General features: G+C 45.3%; 1 protein-coding gene across 1 annotated transcript in view; it reads right to left on the bottom strand.

The window, feature by feature from the left end:
- LOC142578438 (uncharacterized) overlaps nt 1–11,850 on the bottom strand; it is a 49,277-nt gene extending 37,427 nt beyond the window's left edge. Inside the window, exons 1-3 of the mRNA XM_075687823.1 lie at nt 11,753–11,850; nt 3,800–4,162; nt 1,282–1,517 (exon numbers count right to left, since the gene is read on the bottom strand). Of these exons, the coding sequence (XP_075543938.1) occupies nt 1,282–1,517; nt 3,800–4,162; nt 11,753–11,821 (668 nt within the window). The 5' untranslated portion in view covers nt 11,822–11,850. The remainder of the gene's footprint in view (nt 1–1,281; nt 1,518–3,799; nt 4,163–11,752) is intronic.
- Between the last annotated feature and the right edge of the window lie 8,673 nt (nt 11,851–20,523).

Here is a 20,523-nt window from a genome sequence, read left to right as displayed (position 1 = left end):
AGGACCATAAACCCTCCGGCATACGTCACTTCTGCAAGATTTTAAAAAATTTCCATTCAAGAAGAACATGCCAAATCATGTGTATTTGATAACGCCGATTTTCAGCCCCTTAGATTTCCTTGGCACAGCGGATGGTGTGTAACAAGAAAACTTGAAGTTTCGTTTACGCGTATGCGTTGCATAATACCAAGGCTTAATTTCTATTCCCAAAGGTCTGGTTTGGCACCTTCTCCTAAATGTTTCTACTGCAATGAACCCGAAACTATGGATCATTTCTTTATAGAGTGTCGTAGGTTCAACGTGCATAGAAAATGACTTCTAGAAGGTCCCTTACGCCAACTTGGATTAGCCATTACGCTACCTATCATTCTGTCTCTGGGGGCGTCGGCACTAGCACACTGTAATAGGAACGTATGTGATGCCATATATAATTTTGTAATGGAAACAAGGAGACTTCCATGCTAATTTAACTGTTGTATTTTTCACAACAAGAAGCCAATAATGTTAACTTCTAATTTTAAGAAAGTATAGCATGAAAATTATGATTAACGATTAGAATTCATTTAATATCTCATTTTTAGTAAAGAGAAAATCTTATTTAGCTATTTATTCTTTTACGACCCACTGCCGCCCGATTCATGGCCAATCCCTTGTAGTGGGTTGTGCTATATCTACAGGCTCCAAACCAAACCCTGTATAACAGCAGCTACCCACGGAGTCTTGCTATGGTTTATGCTGAATAGGCCCCTTTTTCGATGCATAGAAAGGCTTGATATTATACACGGCCTGGGCGTATGTTTTGAACACTGTCACAATGCAAGCCAATAAGGTTCGGTAGAACAGCAGCTACCTAATGAATGATAGCATACAGTGTGCTTTGAATGTGGGCCATGAACATAGAGCCATCAGGAATTTATGGTAACAAGAGAACAAACAGTGCATTGCCAGTGCTGCTGTTCTGCGCCAACGTCGACGACACCGCGACCGCGATATTAGCTTCAATAATATCGCTTCAATGGAATATTCAACTTCAAAGCTTGCGCCTAAGTTAAGATTTCTTTCCATCGTGACATGGTAAAGAATGTAGTTTTAGTTATAATATTTATGTACCGACTATTTCCAGATTCATATAGCCAACAAGAACTGAGCGATTCAATAATACACTTGCTGCTCCTATTACTTCAAGTAAACAGCATACACAAGCTCTTCGCCTCTGGGCACCACACTCGCCTTGCAGGTTTTGCAATCTCGAGAACGTAGAGAAGTAATCAAATTACTCACTCTCCAATTGTGATCTTCCACTTGTTGGCCATCTCCTGACGCGCAGCAGATATGGGATCAACATCGTCCTCAAGGACAACCGAAAAGTGGAACTCTTTCAGGGACTCGCATACATGAGTGGCTTTGATGATCCAACGAATCTCGGCAGCAGAAAAGTCAGATCCCAGGGTGAGGCGCCGGAGTGACTTTGCCTGCCTGAGGCCATCCGCCAAACGGTCAGCATGCCACCTGATCGTCTGCTTGTCGGAATACAAAGTGTTAGACAGAAGAATTAGTTCTTGATTTATCTCTATCAATTATCAGACGTTGTACAGTTGTTCTAGGAAAGCGAGTAGCTGAGCAAAAGCTGCAAGCTGAGGCTCAACTGTACTCTTTTACAACACACACAAATGCGGAAGTGTGAAGTGCCTTCCATTTACAGAGTCCAGAAAGCCTTGCATGTGTACTTAAAAAAACTCACATGGCACATAAAAAATTTTGTAAATGCATGCTCGCATATAGGCAGAATATATATTTCGCAATATTTGTCATACAGGGAACTATTTGTAACAAAACTGAACCTCCATCCAAATTAGACGCCCATAGCAAAGCTAGAAATCAAGAAGGAAAGGTACAGAAATAAACGACTCCTATTTTGCAGAAGTTTACCTCTGTCTAGCACCTTGAGAAAACGCATTCTATTTCAGCATATTCATGATTTTCATTCGCAAGTTACGAATATCTAAAAAATTTTGTGTAAATTTTCTGTAAGCTTTCGCCGACAAGGCAATTAGAAAGTTTCCGACATATGTTGTGCGCATTGAGCATATGCAGCAGCTTCTACGGGTTCTATCCGCTCCTAACATATCCGCTTGAATCCGTTGGCTGTGCAGGAAAAGTAGCAGCTAAAATATCAGTGATAGATAACGCCCCCTCTTTCACTGCTGTAATTACATGTGTGGTGTAGTTGTATTCGGGTAAGCAACTTTGACAACCTTCACAGTCAATTAGAAATCGATATTTAGGTGGTATGTACTCACATCTCCAACACAACAGTTCGCGCGGATAACGAATCGACACACAAATTGCCTTATTGTCTAATGTATGACATGATTATTGTCTGACTAGATATTGCCTCTGCATACGGCGAGTGCCGACCTGTATCATCGAAAAAGAAGTGTTTGAAAAAGGCGGACGATTGCATTAGTAGATGATATTGGCAGCAAAGGCGATATAAACTGAAGCCGAGATGCGTAGCAATCTTGTAAATACCACTACACTGAAGTCAAAAAGAAGTGCACAAGGACTTGCACTGCGAAAGTAGAGGCTGGGTAAAAATAAAGACAATTCCGGTAGAGCCTCACCGTTACCTATTGTAAGACATGTTTTACCGCCTCATTTCGAGATGCCTCAAGATTCCATAGCATTGAGTTTCATCCCGTCGATAAGGTCATAAAATCGCCACCAGTCATAAAATCTCTTGGCAAAAGCCGAGCGGAAGAGCACCTAGCGCGTTCCACCTTTCATGCAAGAGTGACTATGTGTATATTAAAGCACGAGTAGTCTCTAACACTAATTTATTCCTAAAATTTTATTCACTTACAGTTATTCTCATGAACAAGACGCCTTCTTTTCGTCAAACACTGAATGACCAACACGCCGAAGATGGAATTATTAGACATTCTTTTGAATAAGGGTCTTATCCCAAATAAGGCCTTTCAAATCACTCTTCGAAATGCAGTCGTTCAAATTTGGTCACTTTCGCCTCATGGAGAGCCTGTTATTCGTGCCAGAGATATTGGCTTACTGAAATTATAGGCGCAGCCTGCTGGCCTCATGGAGAGACCAGTAGCCTGCGCCTATACCTTCAGTAGGCCAATATCTCTGGCACGCATGGCAAGAGGGGCACAATATTCATGTTGTGGATGCACGTGACCCGATCATAGCATATAGCGATTGTGCTAAGCTAGATAAGCTTCGTTATAAATGTTATTTGTGTTCGTTAAGGCGACGACCATGCGTAGGGTAGCTTTGCGCGTGAATGAGCGCGTGTCTTGACGATTCGAGTGGTTGAGCTTGAAGACCGTTGTGAGCATTCATCTTATTCCTTTATTTGACGTGTTCTTTGTCACTAATTACCTGTTTGATAGACACACCAAACTGCAAGGAAAGCCGAAGGACATAGATCAGACAATGTATAGACGCCGTGGCGGGAATACGAGGGTCTAAAAATATTTTGGTTCACTGATTAACTACTGAACGTCTTTAAAGAAACACTGTTCTTTAAAAACGTTTCTTTCACGAAATGAACGTTGACAGTGAGAAAAAATGCGCTCCTTATTTAGGCGCCTTTATGTATTTACTTTAAAATAATAACGTCTGCATATTTAGAACATTAGTCATCCTTATAAAAGAGAAAGTGTTAGGCTTAGTTTTGACCTATGAAGACATCACGCGATTGAAATTTATTGTGCTAACACAATAGGAGTTTCTAGCGTGTGCTACTCAACAAGTTGAAACACGTAGAAGTCTTCCTCACCTGAGGTTTTTGTTTCCTCAAGTCCCACCGAATATTAACCAGTGTCATCTCCTGAATGGTATTGTTGGAGGCAAGGAACTGCGAGAGTGACTTAGAATCCAAGACACCCAATTTGAAGCCCTCTACGGTGAGCTTGGTCACTGTTTTGTTGGTAATGAGCGCTCCGAACACCATGTTTGCCTTGGTGCGGTAAGTGTGGTTGTGGCAAAATACAGTCACGACAGGAGGAGCCGAAGGTCTGGCAAGCATTCGCTTGAAGCTTGAACCGCACTGGTGAGATGAAAAGGTGGCATCCAAGGTTAGGCAAGAGATGTTGGTGCTTTTTTCCAGGGCCTGCAGCAGCTTTCCGACGAAGTCAAACACCTAGACAGAAACATGCGTACGCGGCAAGTGAAAACAACAATAAAATTAGTTCTACAAAAGTCTGTCGCCGTTTCATAAAAGGAGGGCTGAGCAGCCTAGACTCAAAGATTACGCAAAGCGCCTCATTGCAGAGTGTCCGTTCAAGTGAGCCAGAAAACCGAGTCATACACAGAAAAAAAATGTTTGCGAAATACTTCCCTGTAACGTCACGGTTCCTCTGCAAGGGGACAAATTGTTTAAAGTTTTTTTTTTTTGCTTCAGAGGTTTAGAGCCTTACATTACAAGCCGCCCTAATGTTACAATAAACCGTGACGCTACAGCAATATCCCGGCATTTAGTTCCTAATCACTGAGTACACTGCAATTTCTGCTCGCAAGTAACCTGTACACCACTGTTTATTATTATTAATTTCGAAAAAATAATTGTGGAGTTCTACGTGTGAATACCACGATTTCATTATAAAGGACACCGTAGTGGGCGACTCTGGATTAATTGTGACAACCTGTCCTTCTTTGATGTGGACCTACACCTAATAGACTGGTGGTTTTCCATTTCGCCCCCATAAAAACCTTATTTTGAACCATAGGTGTCAACCACAACTACATTTCTTATTGCTCAAATGGTAAATTGTTAGTGTACCTTAGAAAGAGGTGCATGACAAACACGATTTATGAAATATTCAATGCTACGTGCAGTCACAAGTACTAACAATTGTACAAATGTATTCTACTTTATGCCAACAAAACCGCTGACTATGTTACATCTAAAGGATACCGTTTTGATTAAAAACTTGTTCTTCTCGATTAACGTAATTAAGATAAAGATGAGACAATGCAGAGATCCACCTTAGATACACGCAATTAAAGAAACCATTGAGGAAGCACCACTAAACACCTCAGTATACATCTACCGATTCTACGGCTGTCATAATTTTTTGAACCAAAATATCAGCTGAGAAGTGCTTGTAGAGGAAGACAAAATCTCTTACAATGTATGCTTGCTATAAATATTTTGGATGGCCGATTAGGGAGGATTATGGAGGGTAGCGAAAGAGAAAATCTAAGCTACCATCGACCTGAGTATGACAGTCACTTTCTGCAACTTTGGGACATTCAAGATGTGATAAATGATATGAAGCGGACAATATTGTGAGTTACGCCACGACAAAGACGCAAGAGCCAGAGGAGGACGAAATTTGAGATGACAGTCGAGCGCTAACCATGAACAGAGGTATTTTTCTATTACATTTCCGTGTGTCAGCGCGATGATTTGCCATATTGGTAAACCAGGACGTCCAAACGTCTAAACATATTAAGGGCAGTTTAGGGGGTCGAATGTATGAACCTTATGCAAACCGCACCGTGCAAAACATAAAGAGCACGGACTACAGACAAAAAGCTCGTATTTCAAAGGACTGTCAGGCAAATAGGTAACGATACAAACTGATAAAAGATGACGAGTTCCAGATTTACCATAATTCTTGTGAAGCTGCAGAAGTAGCAGTTTAGCCGAAGAAGATACTGTGATGCACAGGCCAGTGAGCACAGGTACACAGTCAACACGGCGAGCACGACTAAACTGCAAGAAACTTATTGGCCAAACTTGTGCCCTCACGCAAATCACATATGATTCTGGGGCGGTGGTAGCAGCAGGTGCGGCTGGTTCTCGCAATATCGCGTGTCAGTGATTCCGGCTCTTCTATTTCATGCTAGAAATGTTCTATCCTTTATACGCGCTCGTGACTAAGGATTGAAGTATGTAAAACGTGTCGCAATCATCTATTAGCGCACCTACAAAGAGGCGAGTATGTGGCCTTTATTATTAATACGACAGCGTTTTGGATCTGTGCGTTTTATCGCGCTGCGCAGCGCTCGCCTGCGATTGCAGAATCGCCATAAAGCCACGCATCAAAGCTGAACGATTGAGAGTGCATGAAACTCGCGTTGCAATAACATGGGCCACGGTCCCTGTGTAGCAAACCTGCTGGTGATTAGAAATGAAAGCACATGCCACAGCAATTTTAAATTATAAACGGCAATGCATCGTTGTTCTTGAAAAGGAAAAGAATAAAATGCATGCATTTTAGCACTTGTAACTTACGGGGGCTAATTTGAACGTTAAGGATGCTCACCAGGGGTTGTTGAGCGGGTTCGCACGAAGTTAAAGGGTTTGAATGCTTAGGCTTCAAGAACGTGGACACACTAAAAAGATAACGCGAACAAGAAGATTTAAGAAGAAACAAAAAGACCAAGAGGCCTCACAGTGTGCGATAAAATCGAAGTTGGTAAACGAAGTAAGGGGTGATTCTAAATGTGTCAAAGCTGTTATTTGCAACAGAGGCCCATATTTAGCAGGCAGAGTTCGGCAAAGAGTGCAGCTGAGAACCTTTAAAGTAACGAATCGGCTATCAATGAGGAAAGAAAGCGCCTTCGCGGACGGCAGTGAATTTGTAATCAGGGGTAATCTATCTCTGTTGTAGAAGCCTTCGATTAACAGTTGGCAAAATCGTTTGACAGATGGTAAAGACGGGAAGATTTTAAAGTGTAGGACAGCTAAAACCGAAGGTTACGTGTCAGATTTATCATTAAGCACGATCTAACCCACCGCCAAAAATTGGTTGGGTTTTACTGCATATTTCCCGCCTTTATGCAAGCAATGCGAAAGAGATGGGACATTAATGGGGTAGATTGAAAACAAATTAGCAGGAAATGAGCAGAAAGGTAGAATATAAATGATTCTAGTGGAAAGAAGGAATGCGAAATGGAGTAAACACGGAAAGGAGGAAAAATGAAGGGTTAAACACATTAGCTAACTAATATGCGGGAGGATAGCAAAGCAACATAGTAAACTACGTCCTACTGATATTCTTTTAAAAAATTTACTCGACGATTTCAGGTAAACGTATGTGGCCACTCGATGAAAATCTAGATGCCTGCGAAACTCGACAAAATTCTGCTCGTACAGCATGAGTTACAGTACAACGACTGTAACTCATAATGTGTGCTTCCAAATTTAGAAACCTGAAACGTAAATAATTTTCTAGTGGAGCATTTAGTCTCGTTCACCACTTCACGATATCCAAGTGACGTTGCATACAGGCAAGCGCGAAACGTTGCTGCGACGTCTATACTAGTGAAAAAAATAGAGTGGAATATTTAGAGTCAACTACTGTTTAGTTCCAATTATGTTGTCGTAGCATCTTACCCGTCACACATAGCATGTGCAATTTTTCAAAAGCAAATTCTAAAGACGAAATGTTCAGTCCACAATTATTACGTACAGGACCGTGCTTCGGTTTTAATGCCCAACAACAATGACCTGACGCGCATTCGATTTCGTAATCTCAAGATTACAATATCGCCATTGGATATGTGGGTTTTAAAGGGCGCTCCTTCTTGGAGTAGTTGGCATTTGCTTTCAGTTAGCATTTGCAAGCCCTGTCGTCACGCATGTGTCTTTCGTGCGCGTCTTATCTGAAGCAAACGTGTGTTGCAGTACACGTGGTTGAATTCTGTCAGTTATTTTGCTTCCTTTTAAGCTTTTTAGTGGCACGACCATCGAGTGAGACTCTTGGTTATTGCGCAGGACTTCCGGTTCACCTCTTGAGACGACCGGGGACGAAATTCAAAATTAATCAGAAAAAAGCAAAGAAATAGTAGAGTACAATATTCGTGGGTTTTATTGTAGATATGATATCAGAGCACAAGTTCAGTTACAAGTTGGGTTACCGAAGTGTGTGGAATAAATAGAATTCGAAATTTCTGATTACCGTACACCAAAGCACATAATCGTAGATTTTAGACGCGCCCCGTGAGCACTACTTTGAAGAAATTCCTGGAAAGACGAAAGTAGAAAGCGGAAGTAATGTCGTCACTAATGACGTCTCACACAAGAAGGTGGCCTGATATTTAACATGCTAAGCAATGGAAAAGAGTTGCCTCGCAGAGACTGAACATCTGCCTAGTAGAGCGGATGTCCTCTCTCGCTTCTCTGGAGGCCCTCACCTGCGTGCTCATTACTTGCTGCGACGTCAGCAGCGTAAGATGCGCATCGGGCGCTCTCCGCTAGGAGGCTACGCCTCGCTAGGTGACGCGTGCTGCGCTTGCAACTCGCTCTCTCGCTCCTCGCCCGCTTATGGTGCCAGGGTAAAGACGTTCACTGGCTCAAGCAAATGAACACCAATGCCGAGGTGCTAGTGCCACCAAGAGACGCGTAAGTCAAATATTAAGGTGGCCTACTATTTTTGTTACTTCCCTCCAACGAAGTTGCTAAAGCGCGTTCAAACTGGGTAGCATTCCATCACGCGAGTTCGCGGTATCTCGTAGACGACAAAATGGCCACGTTCCCAACGAAGCTGTCGTCGTGCGTGACGAAATGTCCGTCGCCATTCATTAGCTCTCGAGAGAGGGGTTGTGCATGGACTCTCACTTCTTGCTGGTTTGTTCCGAATTCACGGTTATTGCAAAAGTATTTCGCATATGTGCACAAGTAACTGAAAGAAGATCAGATACACTGCATAAACAACAAACGTAGACCTTATGTCACGTAGGCGCATGCGGTCACATGCTCGCAGAAAAATTACACAAATCCCACATACTATGGGAAACGGGAAGCAGGAGCAAGCCAGCAAAATTACGCAGTACGACGGGATGGGCGCTGAAGATTTCGGAGACAAATGTATCCCTCAGTCACCAGAATGGACCTTGAACAGCTAGTGGAAACTATTAGGCGTTATAGAACGTGTTAAGTCACAAAACGCGACGTGCTTGACCCTGTATAAATGCGCCCCACCGAAATGACTCTCCGATAAAAGATGCGTATTGTGTTCCGTTGCTTGAAACAAGCGTTGCCTCTTTCTTTTTTTTTTCGGCGACAAAAATCTGTATCGGACCGAATGGCAAGACGAGAGCTTTTTGCGTGACGCAAAGAAAGTTTTCCTGTCGCCGACAAGATCAGCATCCGAAAATCTCCAAGTGTGAACGGGGTTTTAGAATGTGTTGACCTGGGGTGCGATCGGAGATCGTTCTTCTAAATGCGCGTTGAGTTTCTGCTCACGCATATAGGCCGCGCCGAGTAGTCAGCCGCCGTCTGGGCGCAGCCTAGGCCAATCGCGTGAGGCGAAACTGAACGCAAACTGAACGCAACAACGATTTGCGATCACGCCCATGTTTGTTTTTCTCAAGTTCTTATTTGATTTGATCACTTATGATTAGTAACCAGAACATTAGGCAGAATGCTTAGTTTTTTCTTACATATCGCGCCTATTAAACATATAAGCACATACTATGTCTAGAATCATTTTAGTGACGTCATTACCGGGCTTATGAATGATTAGCTCGATGTTGGTGCCTATATACAATTTTCAGGGCCTAGAAATTAGTCTGACTGTTTGTGCTAGCCTTGTCTTCTTTACAATGTTATAACCCACAGGGGAATTCGACTGAAGGCAACCGATTGTTACCGCGAACACGTTGCCGGTGTTAAGGCTCTTATTAACAGCTTTGCGGCTGGCTAAACACGAAGATACACTTGGAGGTGACTTAACCGACTTGTGGGCTCAATTTATATCTGGAAAGTTGAATGCCTTGTTGCGACTCTGACTACGAGCGTGGGGCTAACTTTGAAGTTTAAAGAACGTTCGTCGTCATCCCTAACGAATATGCTGCTGTTAAAGCTATTTAGAAACTTCGAAATAAATTGTGCGAAAATATCAGGTGTTTGGTATTGAAAGAACTGTTGCAGATTTTGACCAGCGAACATTTTGTAATTCCACAGGGCAATAGATCATCAAATCTACCGAACGAGAAGTATGTGCTGGGTAACATCGGTGGATATTGAGCGTTGTTTGCCCTTACAAGCTGATACCCAGAAAAAATAGGCACAATATGAAACACGAACATCTTGAGATGGTGCTTATTTGTCACTGCTTTCAAAACTTTTCCCGTGGTTGCATGTCTAGGCGCACTTGGTTTCAGACAGATCTTCAGACAGATACCTCCTTTTATTGTATTGCGAAAATAAAGTGAATTTCACGAAACAGGCATTTAGCGGGCTTTATTTCTCAGAAAATCGTAAGTTGTTCTCGGACGGACAGGAGAACTTAATTTATCGTATACATGGCTAAATGTCTGTTTTCTGTGCCTACAAATGCGTAAGTAGCAACTCTAGTGCTTGTTAAAGGCAGCTAAAACAGTGATCTTTAGTGCCTAAGCAACTGGTGTTTGGCTGAAACAAATTGCTTTACGATTCCTTGACTTTATTGAAAACACAAAAAGTTAGCGCTTTCCAACTCATTTAGTTCGATACCCGGCGAATGACAAGCAGGACGACGTGAAGTCTGCTAGCTATCTCGGTCATTACCGAAGAACTTACACATCAACCAATAACTGATCATAAATTAGTGCACTCCTTGCGTACACCGCCAGCTTAGCTTTGGAGATGTGGTGGGGTGCACTGGATAAAATTATGACCGCCTGGTGACGCGTGTCTGTAAATTTTCCTGAAAAGCGTTGTGCTTAGAGGCCGTAACGTTCTCCCTCGTCCGTCGTCCGGTTTCATCCCTGACTGTATGCCCGCGTGTGCACGCGGAAGGAATACAAAAGCCCTCGTAGATGGAAATTTGGCACACTAAGAAAAAAACTGGTCTCCAATCCAGGCTGTTAAGGCGGTTCGACAACGGAGTCGTGAACGACTAGAACAATTACCCATTGCAACGTAGTTTCAAATTATTCACATGGCGACATTCACATGAACTTTACCTAATTATTCGGCTATAACGGTTCAGCGGTTCGCGACTTGGCTTGGGCCACTACTTCGTGCACCTAGAGAGAGTGGACCAGGCTGATTAGAAATGCACTGAACCGCACTTTCGCCGCGCCTCGTACGCACGCTGGACATCGGAAGTCCTCACTATACGCGGCCTTCCCGTGGCACAGTAACACTACACATCGGTTCCTAGGCGGGTTCTCTTACCTACGGAAGCCGTAGTTACGACGCTCCCTTCTTCGTATAGTGCAGGTCCACTTCCCGGCAACTGCAGCGTATACAGCCGTAATCTTTACCGGGAAACAAGTACAGTGAACGCTATGCGCGAAGGCGACATTTCTGGTTCTTTTATAGTTACCCCGCACGGCCGGCGCCACTGCTGCCGCGGAGGCGAGCGCCATCTGCTGGTGCTGCAAGAACCCCAGCGGCACACGCGGCGCACGCCTCCCGAGTTTTTTTGCCTGCGGACACGACAGACCCATTGTGAGGTGGCCAATACAGCTTCGTGGTAAAAAAATTTCTCGCACAAGATGTCGAAAATATTCCCGAGCCCTCAATTGAGGCGCACTGTGTGGCTTTGGGAAATGAAACGCAAGAATTTGTTACTGTATAATTGTCACATTTAATAACAGTACACCGCTCGGGGATAAAAGAGCGCGCTTGAGAAGTATTTTTGTGCAGCTGTATTCTTTCGCTTGGAGAGATTTATAGACTACAATCACTCCAGCTCTACCCTATCCACTAAGCAACTGTGCCACATTTGTTAGCGCGCACGCACACATACAGGCACACAGACAGATACACGCAGGCACGCACGCAAGTTACCTCGTTTGTGAAGAACGTATTGACGACTTTGAGCGACTTCAGTGCGCTTGTCTCCGAAACTGCCGTCATGAAAGCATCCAGCGAAGCACACGCTTCCTTGGAAAGATTGGTCAGTCGCACGTGGTCCAGAGATAGTGCGGCGAGTCGAGACCGCAACAGTCTAGTGACAGCTGAGAAGGCCGCAACTGTGATCGCAGTACTACTTAACACTGAATCACACAAGTAAAAGCAGCTGAGCGAAGAGATCCGTTTCATGGTGTTGCACATCAGTGAATCGAGGTTACGTTGTTCCCGTGGCTGGAGTCTTAACTGCGAGAACAAGAAAAAAACATGGATGGTTATGAAAACCCCCGCCTTCAGTAGTGGTATCTGTATTATACAAGAGCTGAAACCTCTACGTTTTAGTAGTGGCAACAACGACAAATACAGAGCTAAATGCAGGCGTTGTATTTTCCGAACGAAACAATGCCACATTTTACCTCGATATAGAAGAGAGCGCAATTGACCTATTTTAGGATAGAAAGTTTGTTGGTAGCACTTCAGTAAGAGTACAGCTTCTTCGTCCATCTCAAGAGCAGAGGTATTCTTTTCCTACTTGGGGGTCCGAGAAGCACCGTCAGAGAGGGTATCCGAAAGTGAAGAATACTGCCGCTAACAGGTTCGCTGGAAGCTTAAGGTGTATTGAAGCAGACACAGATGAAATTTGCATTTACAGTTTCTTGTAAGAAATTACGCATAGAAATGCAAGGTGGAACAGGAACACACGGGGTGACCCTATGTCGGCAGAGCCGATGGTTTGTAGCACCGCGAGTCCGGAGTGCTCGGTCGGGGCAACGGGACCATGGTTTCGTTTCCTCGGTAGGCCACCCCAAACATAAAGCCCGAACACCACCGAGTGGTTTTCAGTGTGGTCCACCGGTACGCCACTCGCCAATCTTGTACAAGCATCGCCACGTGAGTGGTCCGTCGGCTATTCAAGCTGGATGGATCCCACGAGCGTCCTCTTTAGAATTGTGCCGGTAGGCGGCGCCATCACGCTCTTGTTGGTGTATAGCCTAAAGTCCCACCTATGATAAAAGCAGAAAAAAAGAAAGCAACTACGAAGAATTCCCTTCACACATATTTCTGAACCACTTTTGGAAACTTTGTTTTTGTACACTTCCATTATTTGTCCTTTCCCTACTTTTCTTCTACCTATCTTCTAATCGCCTCTTACTAATCTCTTGCGGACATGTTTGGTTTCACCATGCTCTCACTGAACCCAAGGGCTTCTAGGAGGCCAGTGGTGCCTAAATGTACCACTGGGCAGATATCTTCACTTACTAATAAAACATTCCTTCAAAACTTGTCCAATCCATTTCACCCTGCACAGCTTCATTTGTAGTCTTCCCGTGAGCGCCCAATGCGAAGCGTGCCACTTTCCCTAGGTGGTCATCAAGTCCAGATTGTACCCCTGACTTGAAGCAAGCAATCGCGTTTCCAAGTGGAAGTCCTGGAACCGTTACATCTTTCCACATACTCCGGAGCACCCCGTACCCATTGTATCCCCATAGCCCTGTGTTTCATTATGACCGCATTTCTCTTCCCCTTAACTGTTATTGTTTTTTCTCTGTGTTTCCATATATCTATCCACTTCTTTTATCCATATACCAAGGTATTTATATTCTTTTACGCGAGGCATTTCCTTGCCCTGTATTGTTACTGTCTGTTCTTTGTTTTCATTGAATACCACAACACCTGATCTCTGAACGCTAAATTTCAGACCTAACTTATCGCCTTGCTGTGCACAGATATTAGCCAAACGCTGCATATCACTTTGACTGTTAGCTATGAACACAAGGTCATCCGCATAAAACGAACCTGGAAGCTACAGTTCTACTACTGCAGCCGCCTGTTTGTATAAGAGATTAAACCCGGTATTACTTCCTTCTAACGCCCTTTTCGTCCTCACCATGTACATCGTAAACAGCAGTAGGGATAAAGGGACCCCCTGCCTCAGTACCTTGTTGATTATCAACTTTCTGCTCGCTCCTCATTTCTTCCCATTCAACACAAACTATTTTCTAGTAAATATCTGTCGAAATTTATATACAGTCGTCACCTAAGCTTTCCCCTTCCAGAATATCTTACAACATTTTCTGGCCTACGTTGTCATAGGCTCCTGTAATATAAAAGAAACGCACATAACGGCCTCGGTTGCACTCTCGATACAGCAATAAACTGAATAAGGACAAATAAGTTGTCAACCAGACGCCTACCCACTCTGAAGCCATCCTTTAGTTCTCCCAATAGGCCATTACGCTCTGTCCATGCTTTCAGCTTCAATTTAATCGTCTGCATTGCTAACCTGTATATTAGCGATGTAGTGGTCAACGTCTGTACGAGTGAATTCTATATTTCCCCCCTTATTTTTATAACTTCAATTCATTCTAATTTGACGCCATTTGTCTGGTATTCGTGCGTCTTTTAAAGTTTTGTTCTGCTGCTTTCAACAGAGCTTCCTTACGTTTTGATCCTAGTTCATTAATCAGCCTAACAAAAACCTCGTATAGTACTATTGGGGGCAAGCTGCACCACTGGAAAAGCTGGCGCCACCGTCGGCGGGACGCCGCATGAGGGGTCACGTGGACACAGTGGCCGCATCGGCTGCTTTGGAAGCGCCGAAGCGAGCTGAAAACGAGAGTTTTAAGACCCACCTGCGCTGCGGTTATGCTTAAGTGGTCAGGGTTTCCCGCCTTGGGTATCTGCTTGAGAACATTTGCAATCACTGTAATAGGTAGTGGCTGCTTTTAGAGGCGTGCAACATGGCAGGCTACTGATTGGTGCCGCAGAGCCGGACGTACGCAATGGAGGCAGGTGTCAGCCTTATTCACGCGTAGCCGCGGGACAAGAAGCTGCGTGAAGCTTGGCTCGCGGTACTTATGACCGGCAAACAGCCATCGGCTACAACTCATGTATGCAGCAAGTACGGACACGAGGAATATTTCTGCTACGGCGCTAGGAGTGCGATGTTCGGTGAGTAGCAGAAAACGCGCACTGAAACGCTCGCTCACCCCTGCGACCGGGCTAATGCCATGACGGTTTGGTCTATGAACTTCTTGATCCTAGACACTGGCAAGTTTACTGGAATGGAAAGCGAGTGGTAAGAAGCACATGATCCAAAGGCATGGCATATGGTCCTGTCTGTTATGAATTAACGCTCTGCATTACGAAAAAAAAAGAAGCAGCGTGAGATCGCCCCCCGAGTGCATAGGGTGCGACGCATCCTAATAAATATTGAAACGTCCAAGAATTTAGAAAAAGAAATTGAATAGTCACGACGGCACATCACAGACGCCGTAAGCGTCGAAATCCCTTGTTAAAACGAAATTGTTTTTTTAACAGCTCTGATAACATCCACGCAACAATGTTTGCTTGTGGACTGTCAAACGCTCATATTCTGCAGCCTAGATATCACAGCACGGTGTGAAAACGCTCTAAGTGAAAGCGAAACATTGTGCGCGGACATGCATGCGGACGGGAAGTCGGTCGTCGCAAACCCGTGCGATCGCTGCCTGCATTGAGGCTTTGGTCTGTTATGCGCCATTTGGTTATACGGACCGCCCACTATAAAAACATATTGCTACGGAACAGCCGCCACAGTGTGGCTGCACTGAGTAGTACGAAGAAGACGTGTGTGCCCGTGATATAGCGTCGCCGTTTTGGCCTCCGTGAGCTTCCCTGTAAATAGATTGTAAATAGTATTCGGCTTCAGCTTCGCGTAACATTAATTTGGTGGAGGTGGACGTTCCCCGTACCCGTCACGGAGCTTCGCAGCGGTCGCAATGGCGACAATGCAACTTCGGCTCCTGCTAGCCGCACTTCATCTACGCAAGCGTCTCCGCCTGCAGCCCCGACCTACGTCGCCGTTTCGCCACTCGGGATCCTGATGTATTCAACGGAGTCGGCAGTCCTGATGCTGACGACTGGCTCCGCTTATACGAACGTGTCAGCACCAGTCACAGGTGGGATCCGACTATTATGCTTGCCAACGTACTTTTCTTCCTCGACGGAGCTCCATTGGCGTGGTTCCAGACTCACGAAGAGAAGAACTCGAGCTAGGATCTCTTCAAAGACGAGCTAAGGGAAATTTTTGGCAATCCGTTTGGTCGACAAGTCAATGCCAAGAAAGCCCTTGCCACACGTGTACAGACGTCGACCGAGTCCTACGTGTTGTACGTCGAGCTTGAGGCACAGCTCGCGTTGCTGAATCGGGATGGTTCAGTAGTACAAAGAACGCATCCGCGAAGGCGTCCCGCACACGCCTACCTCGAGGGCTAGAAGTAGGGTACCCCCAATCTGGGTGAGTGGCGTTGAAATCACCACCAACTAAAATAGGACACGCTGGGTATTGGCGACGGACATTCACTAACCAGCCCAGATTACTTCTTGAAGAAGAGCCACCGGCTGGTCTTATGTAGTATGACACTACCACAACAGTTGCCTTGGGTAACTTCACAGCTACTGCCACTACCTCCTGATATGAGTTACACCAGTTTTCAAGAGAAAGGCAGACCTGAGGATAGCGCGTATCAACATACACTGCCGCCTTTCCTGGAGGGGCAGCTGTGTGCACGCGACGGTCACTCGTCGAAGGAGAAACGTATCCACTGAAGCCCGGAATGGCAGGCAAGGCGTTGGTCCCCTGTAGTAACAGGGCCCACACCTGCAGCTTGTTCACACGTAGACGGGATTTAAGCTCCCCCACTTTCGTGGAGAGCCCTCTACAGTTCCACTGCAGCGCGCCACAAACACCTGTGCCCGCCATTTTGATTACGAGTCCACGCGTTGCAAAATCACGGATGTCAGGTTGGATAACTGGCTGACCATGAACCGCAAAAGGGATGTTGTAGTTATCCGGCAATGGAGCTGAAGATCTGGTAGACTCTACGAACGATACAGCAGGGTGTGACACAGGTGAGGTTGCAGCGGAATCGATACTTGTAGTGGTGTGAGATTCCACTGAACGTCGCCGACGCGCAAGTAGTTCACGGTGCTGTCGGAGCTTGGATAACTCCGCTAAAAGGCGGGCAATTTGATTGTCAACTGCTGCCATATCATCACGCGGATGTTCCGGCCCGCTCTGCTTCTGTACAACCAGCGGGCGACGGCGGTCTTTGCGAACTTTGTCACTGTAAGTCTCTTGGGAATGGGGTGCCGGCGGGTCGGGCTCGGAAAGCTCTGGCCAGTCGTCGTCATCCCACTGGAGCGCCGCAAACTTGTTTGATGTCGGCACTGGTTGTGTTGCAGCATGCTGAGGCCATTGCTTAGGAATCCCGCGACGAACCTTCTGAGTGGCCTTTTGCTTTGTGGGACAAGTTGGAGACGTGATCTCGTGGTCGTCGGTCTTGCAGAGTCCACATCGATTGGACATTGCGCCAGCTAATACAGCTTCATCTGGCGCTGTAAATGGACAGGATCGGCGCATGTGGCCCGGTCGGAAACAGTTGTAACAATAGGCGACACTGGGTTTATATGGCCGAGGTCGTAGAATGGAGCCATAGTAGTACAGGCGGGCTGGGGGAGTAGGTGGGCCCTGCAAGGTGACGATGCAAGAGCGCCCCTTTCCCATGTAACGCGCTTGAATGACACGGTTAGTAGGACAGTAGAGCTCACGCTGGAGAGCAGTCTGGTCCTCGCCAACGTCAGCGTTGTAAACGACACAGCGCTGTAGATCCGAGCCCTCTACCAGGTGCACCTGGACTGGCACGGTGACCTCGCTCGTTATCGAGAGACGTTGAAGCGTTTGCAAACGCTCGACAGCAGTCAATATCGGGATGATGATGATGATGATGTGTGGAGTTTTTTGGCGCAAGGGCCAGGTGTGGCCAAAGAGCGCCATGTCTGTGGTAATGAGTTTGCGGTGTAATTATGATTGCTATGAAGTTGGTGTGAGGTGGCTGTAAAGAGGCCTTAAAATATACGCTCTAAAGTGCGTAAAATCTGTATGATAAAATTATGGCGATGACATATGACCTGTACTATGAACATTTCGATGCATTTAAAAAGATACAAGAGGTAAAATATATCAGATTATAATAAATGCTAGAGCACTACTGCCTCCTTAGAGCCCTTGAAACTCAAGGGTCTGGAGGCATGTGCTATATCGTACTACTATCCCAGCGGCATCCTCTAAAGAGAGGAAGCGCTAGGAATGCATGGGGCTAATAACATGTAGGACCACATCTCTCAGAAAACCTAGGACAGTGTCTGTGTTAAAAAGCGGTTCTGGGCCGAGGAACATTACTGGATGAAGAGGGATGTGCTGTCTGTAAGCTAAGGAAAAATGTTTCATTCTTTCAGATTCGGCTTCCCGGCACTCCAGAAGGACGTGGAGCACGGTCAGCCTCTCCCCGCATCTACCACAGGTTGGAGGCTCACTTCCGGTTAGTAGAAAATTATGGGTGCCAAACGTGTGTCCTATTCTGAGCCGACAGAATAGGACATCTGTTCGGCGCGATTTTGTAGTAGAGGGCCAGAATCCTAACTGTGGTTTTATCAGGTGGAGCTTATTATTCGTTTCCGCGTCCCACATGCGTTGCCAGTGGTCCCGCAATCTCCTTCGCAAGAAAGGCCTCAGATCTGTGACAGGCACCGCAGCGGAAGGGTTAACAGTTTGCGATGCGATTGACGTGGCCATCTCGTCCGCCAGAACGTTACCCTCAATGCTCCTGTGGCCAGGCACCCAGCATATAATGATACGCTGGTTTGATATGTACGCTTTACACAAGGCGGTGTAGAGTTCACTAAGTACAGGATTTTTGTGTGTATAGACTGACATCAAGGCCTTCACGACGCTTAGGGAGTCTGTATAGATCGCTGCTTTTGGAAGTTTTGATTTTCTTATATGCTTCACAGCAGACAGTAATGCGTAGGCCTCAGCTGTAAATATGCTTGTTTCCGGATGCAGTACGTCGGATTCCGAGAAGGATGGGCCGACGGCTGCATAGGATACCCCGGCATTTGACTTCGAAGCGTCTGTGTAGAACTCTGCACAGGAATGCTTGTGCTGGAGTTCTAGGAAATGCATTCTGATTTCGGCCTCAGGAGCGTGCTTTGTAACATTTATAAAGGATATGTCACATTGTATCACCTTCCACTCCCAAGGAGGTAAGAGCTTGATTGTGTGCATTAAGCGATGCTCGAGGAGTGGGACATGCATTTCATTGCTAAGCTCCTTCACACGCAGCGAAAAAGGCTGTCTTATGGAGGGACGGTTGCTGTAAAGTGTAGCGCACGTCATATTGGTAACAGTATCAAAAGATGGATGTTCAGGATTAGAGCGCACTTTAAGGAAATATGTAAAGCTAATGTATGATCTCTGTAGGTGGAGAGACCATTCATTTGATTCTACATATAGACTTTGTATGGGACTCGTTCTGAAAGCGCCAGTGGCCAGTCGGATTCCTAGATGGTGGACAGGATCTAGGATCTTTAGTGCGCTCGGGGCGGCAGAGTTATATACTACAGCACCATAATCCAATCGAGACCGAATTAGGCTCTTGTATAGGTTCATTAAACACTTCCTATCAGTACCCCATGTAGTCTGGGATAGAAGTTTCATTAAGTTCATTGTTTTTAGACATTTTTCTTTCAGATATTTAATGTGTGGAATGAAAGTGAGTCTGTAGTCAAGTATGATTCCTAGGAATTTGTGCTGTTTGCTGATAGGTATTCGTTGTCCACACAGTTCTAAGGAAGGATCCGGAACCAGGCCTCTCTTTCTTGTAAAAAGAACACAAGAGCTTTTTTTAGGATTGATCTTAAATCCATTCCTGTCTGCCCATGTTGACACTTTGTTCAGGCCATGCTGTACCTGTCTCTCGCAGACTGCGAGGTTACAAGATTTGAAAGCTATTTGAATGTCGTCTACATAGACAGAGTAAAAGATGGCGGGTGGTAGTGAAGAACGAAGCGTGTTCATCTTCACGATAAAGAGCGTGCAGCTGAGCACGCCTCCTTGGGGTACACCCGTTTCTTGCGTAAAAGGACGTGAGAGTGCATTGCCGACTTTTACCCGGAAGGTACGATTTGACAGATAGCTTTCTATTATATTTAACATATTACCGTGGATGCCCATTTCTGACAGGTCTCAAGATTCCGTAACGCCACGTTGTGTCATACGCCTTTTCCATATCGAGGAATATGGATAGGAAGAACTGTTTATGTATAAATGCGTCCCGGATATTCCCTTCAACACGTACGAGATGATCGGTTGTGGAGCGCCCTTCTCGGAAGCCGCACTGATAAGGATCAAGCATTTTGCTCTGTTCAAGGAAATGAGTGAGTCGCCGATTTATCATTTTTTCAAACACCTTACAAATGCAACTTGTGAGGGCTATCGGGCGGTAACTTGCCACTGAGGAAGGGTCTTTGCCTTGTTTTAAAACAGGGACCACAATGGCTTCCTTCCACGCGGTTGGAAGGTACCCTGCATCCCACATGGTGTTGAAAAGTGTGAGTAGTGTAAGTTGCGTGTCATTGTGTAAGTTTTTGAGCATTTCATACATGATTCTATCAGATCCTGGTGCGGAACTCTTGCATGCGCTCAAGGCAGCTTTCAACTCGGCAGCACTAAAAGGGCAATTGTACGGTTCATTCTGTCGGCATTTATTGATCAGTGGCTTGCATTCTTCTATTTGTTTATATTTCAGGAAGGATTGCGAATAATGATTTGAGCTTGATACACTCTCAAAGTGCTCCCCAAGTGAGTCGGCCTGATCTTTCAGTGT

This window comes from Dermacentor variabilis, chromosome 4 (genome assembly GCF_050947875.1).
Source record: "Dermacentor variabilis isolate Ectoservices chromosome 4, ASM5094787v1, whole genome shotgun sequence".
Classification (NCBI taxonomy): Eukaryota; Metazoa; Arthropoda; class Arachnida; order Ixodida; family Ixodidae; genus Dermacentor; species Dermacentor variabilis.
Note: the sequence above shows the minus strand (reverse complement) of the source record. Positions and strands in the feature narration are given on the sequence as shown.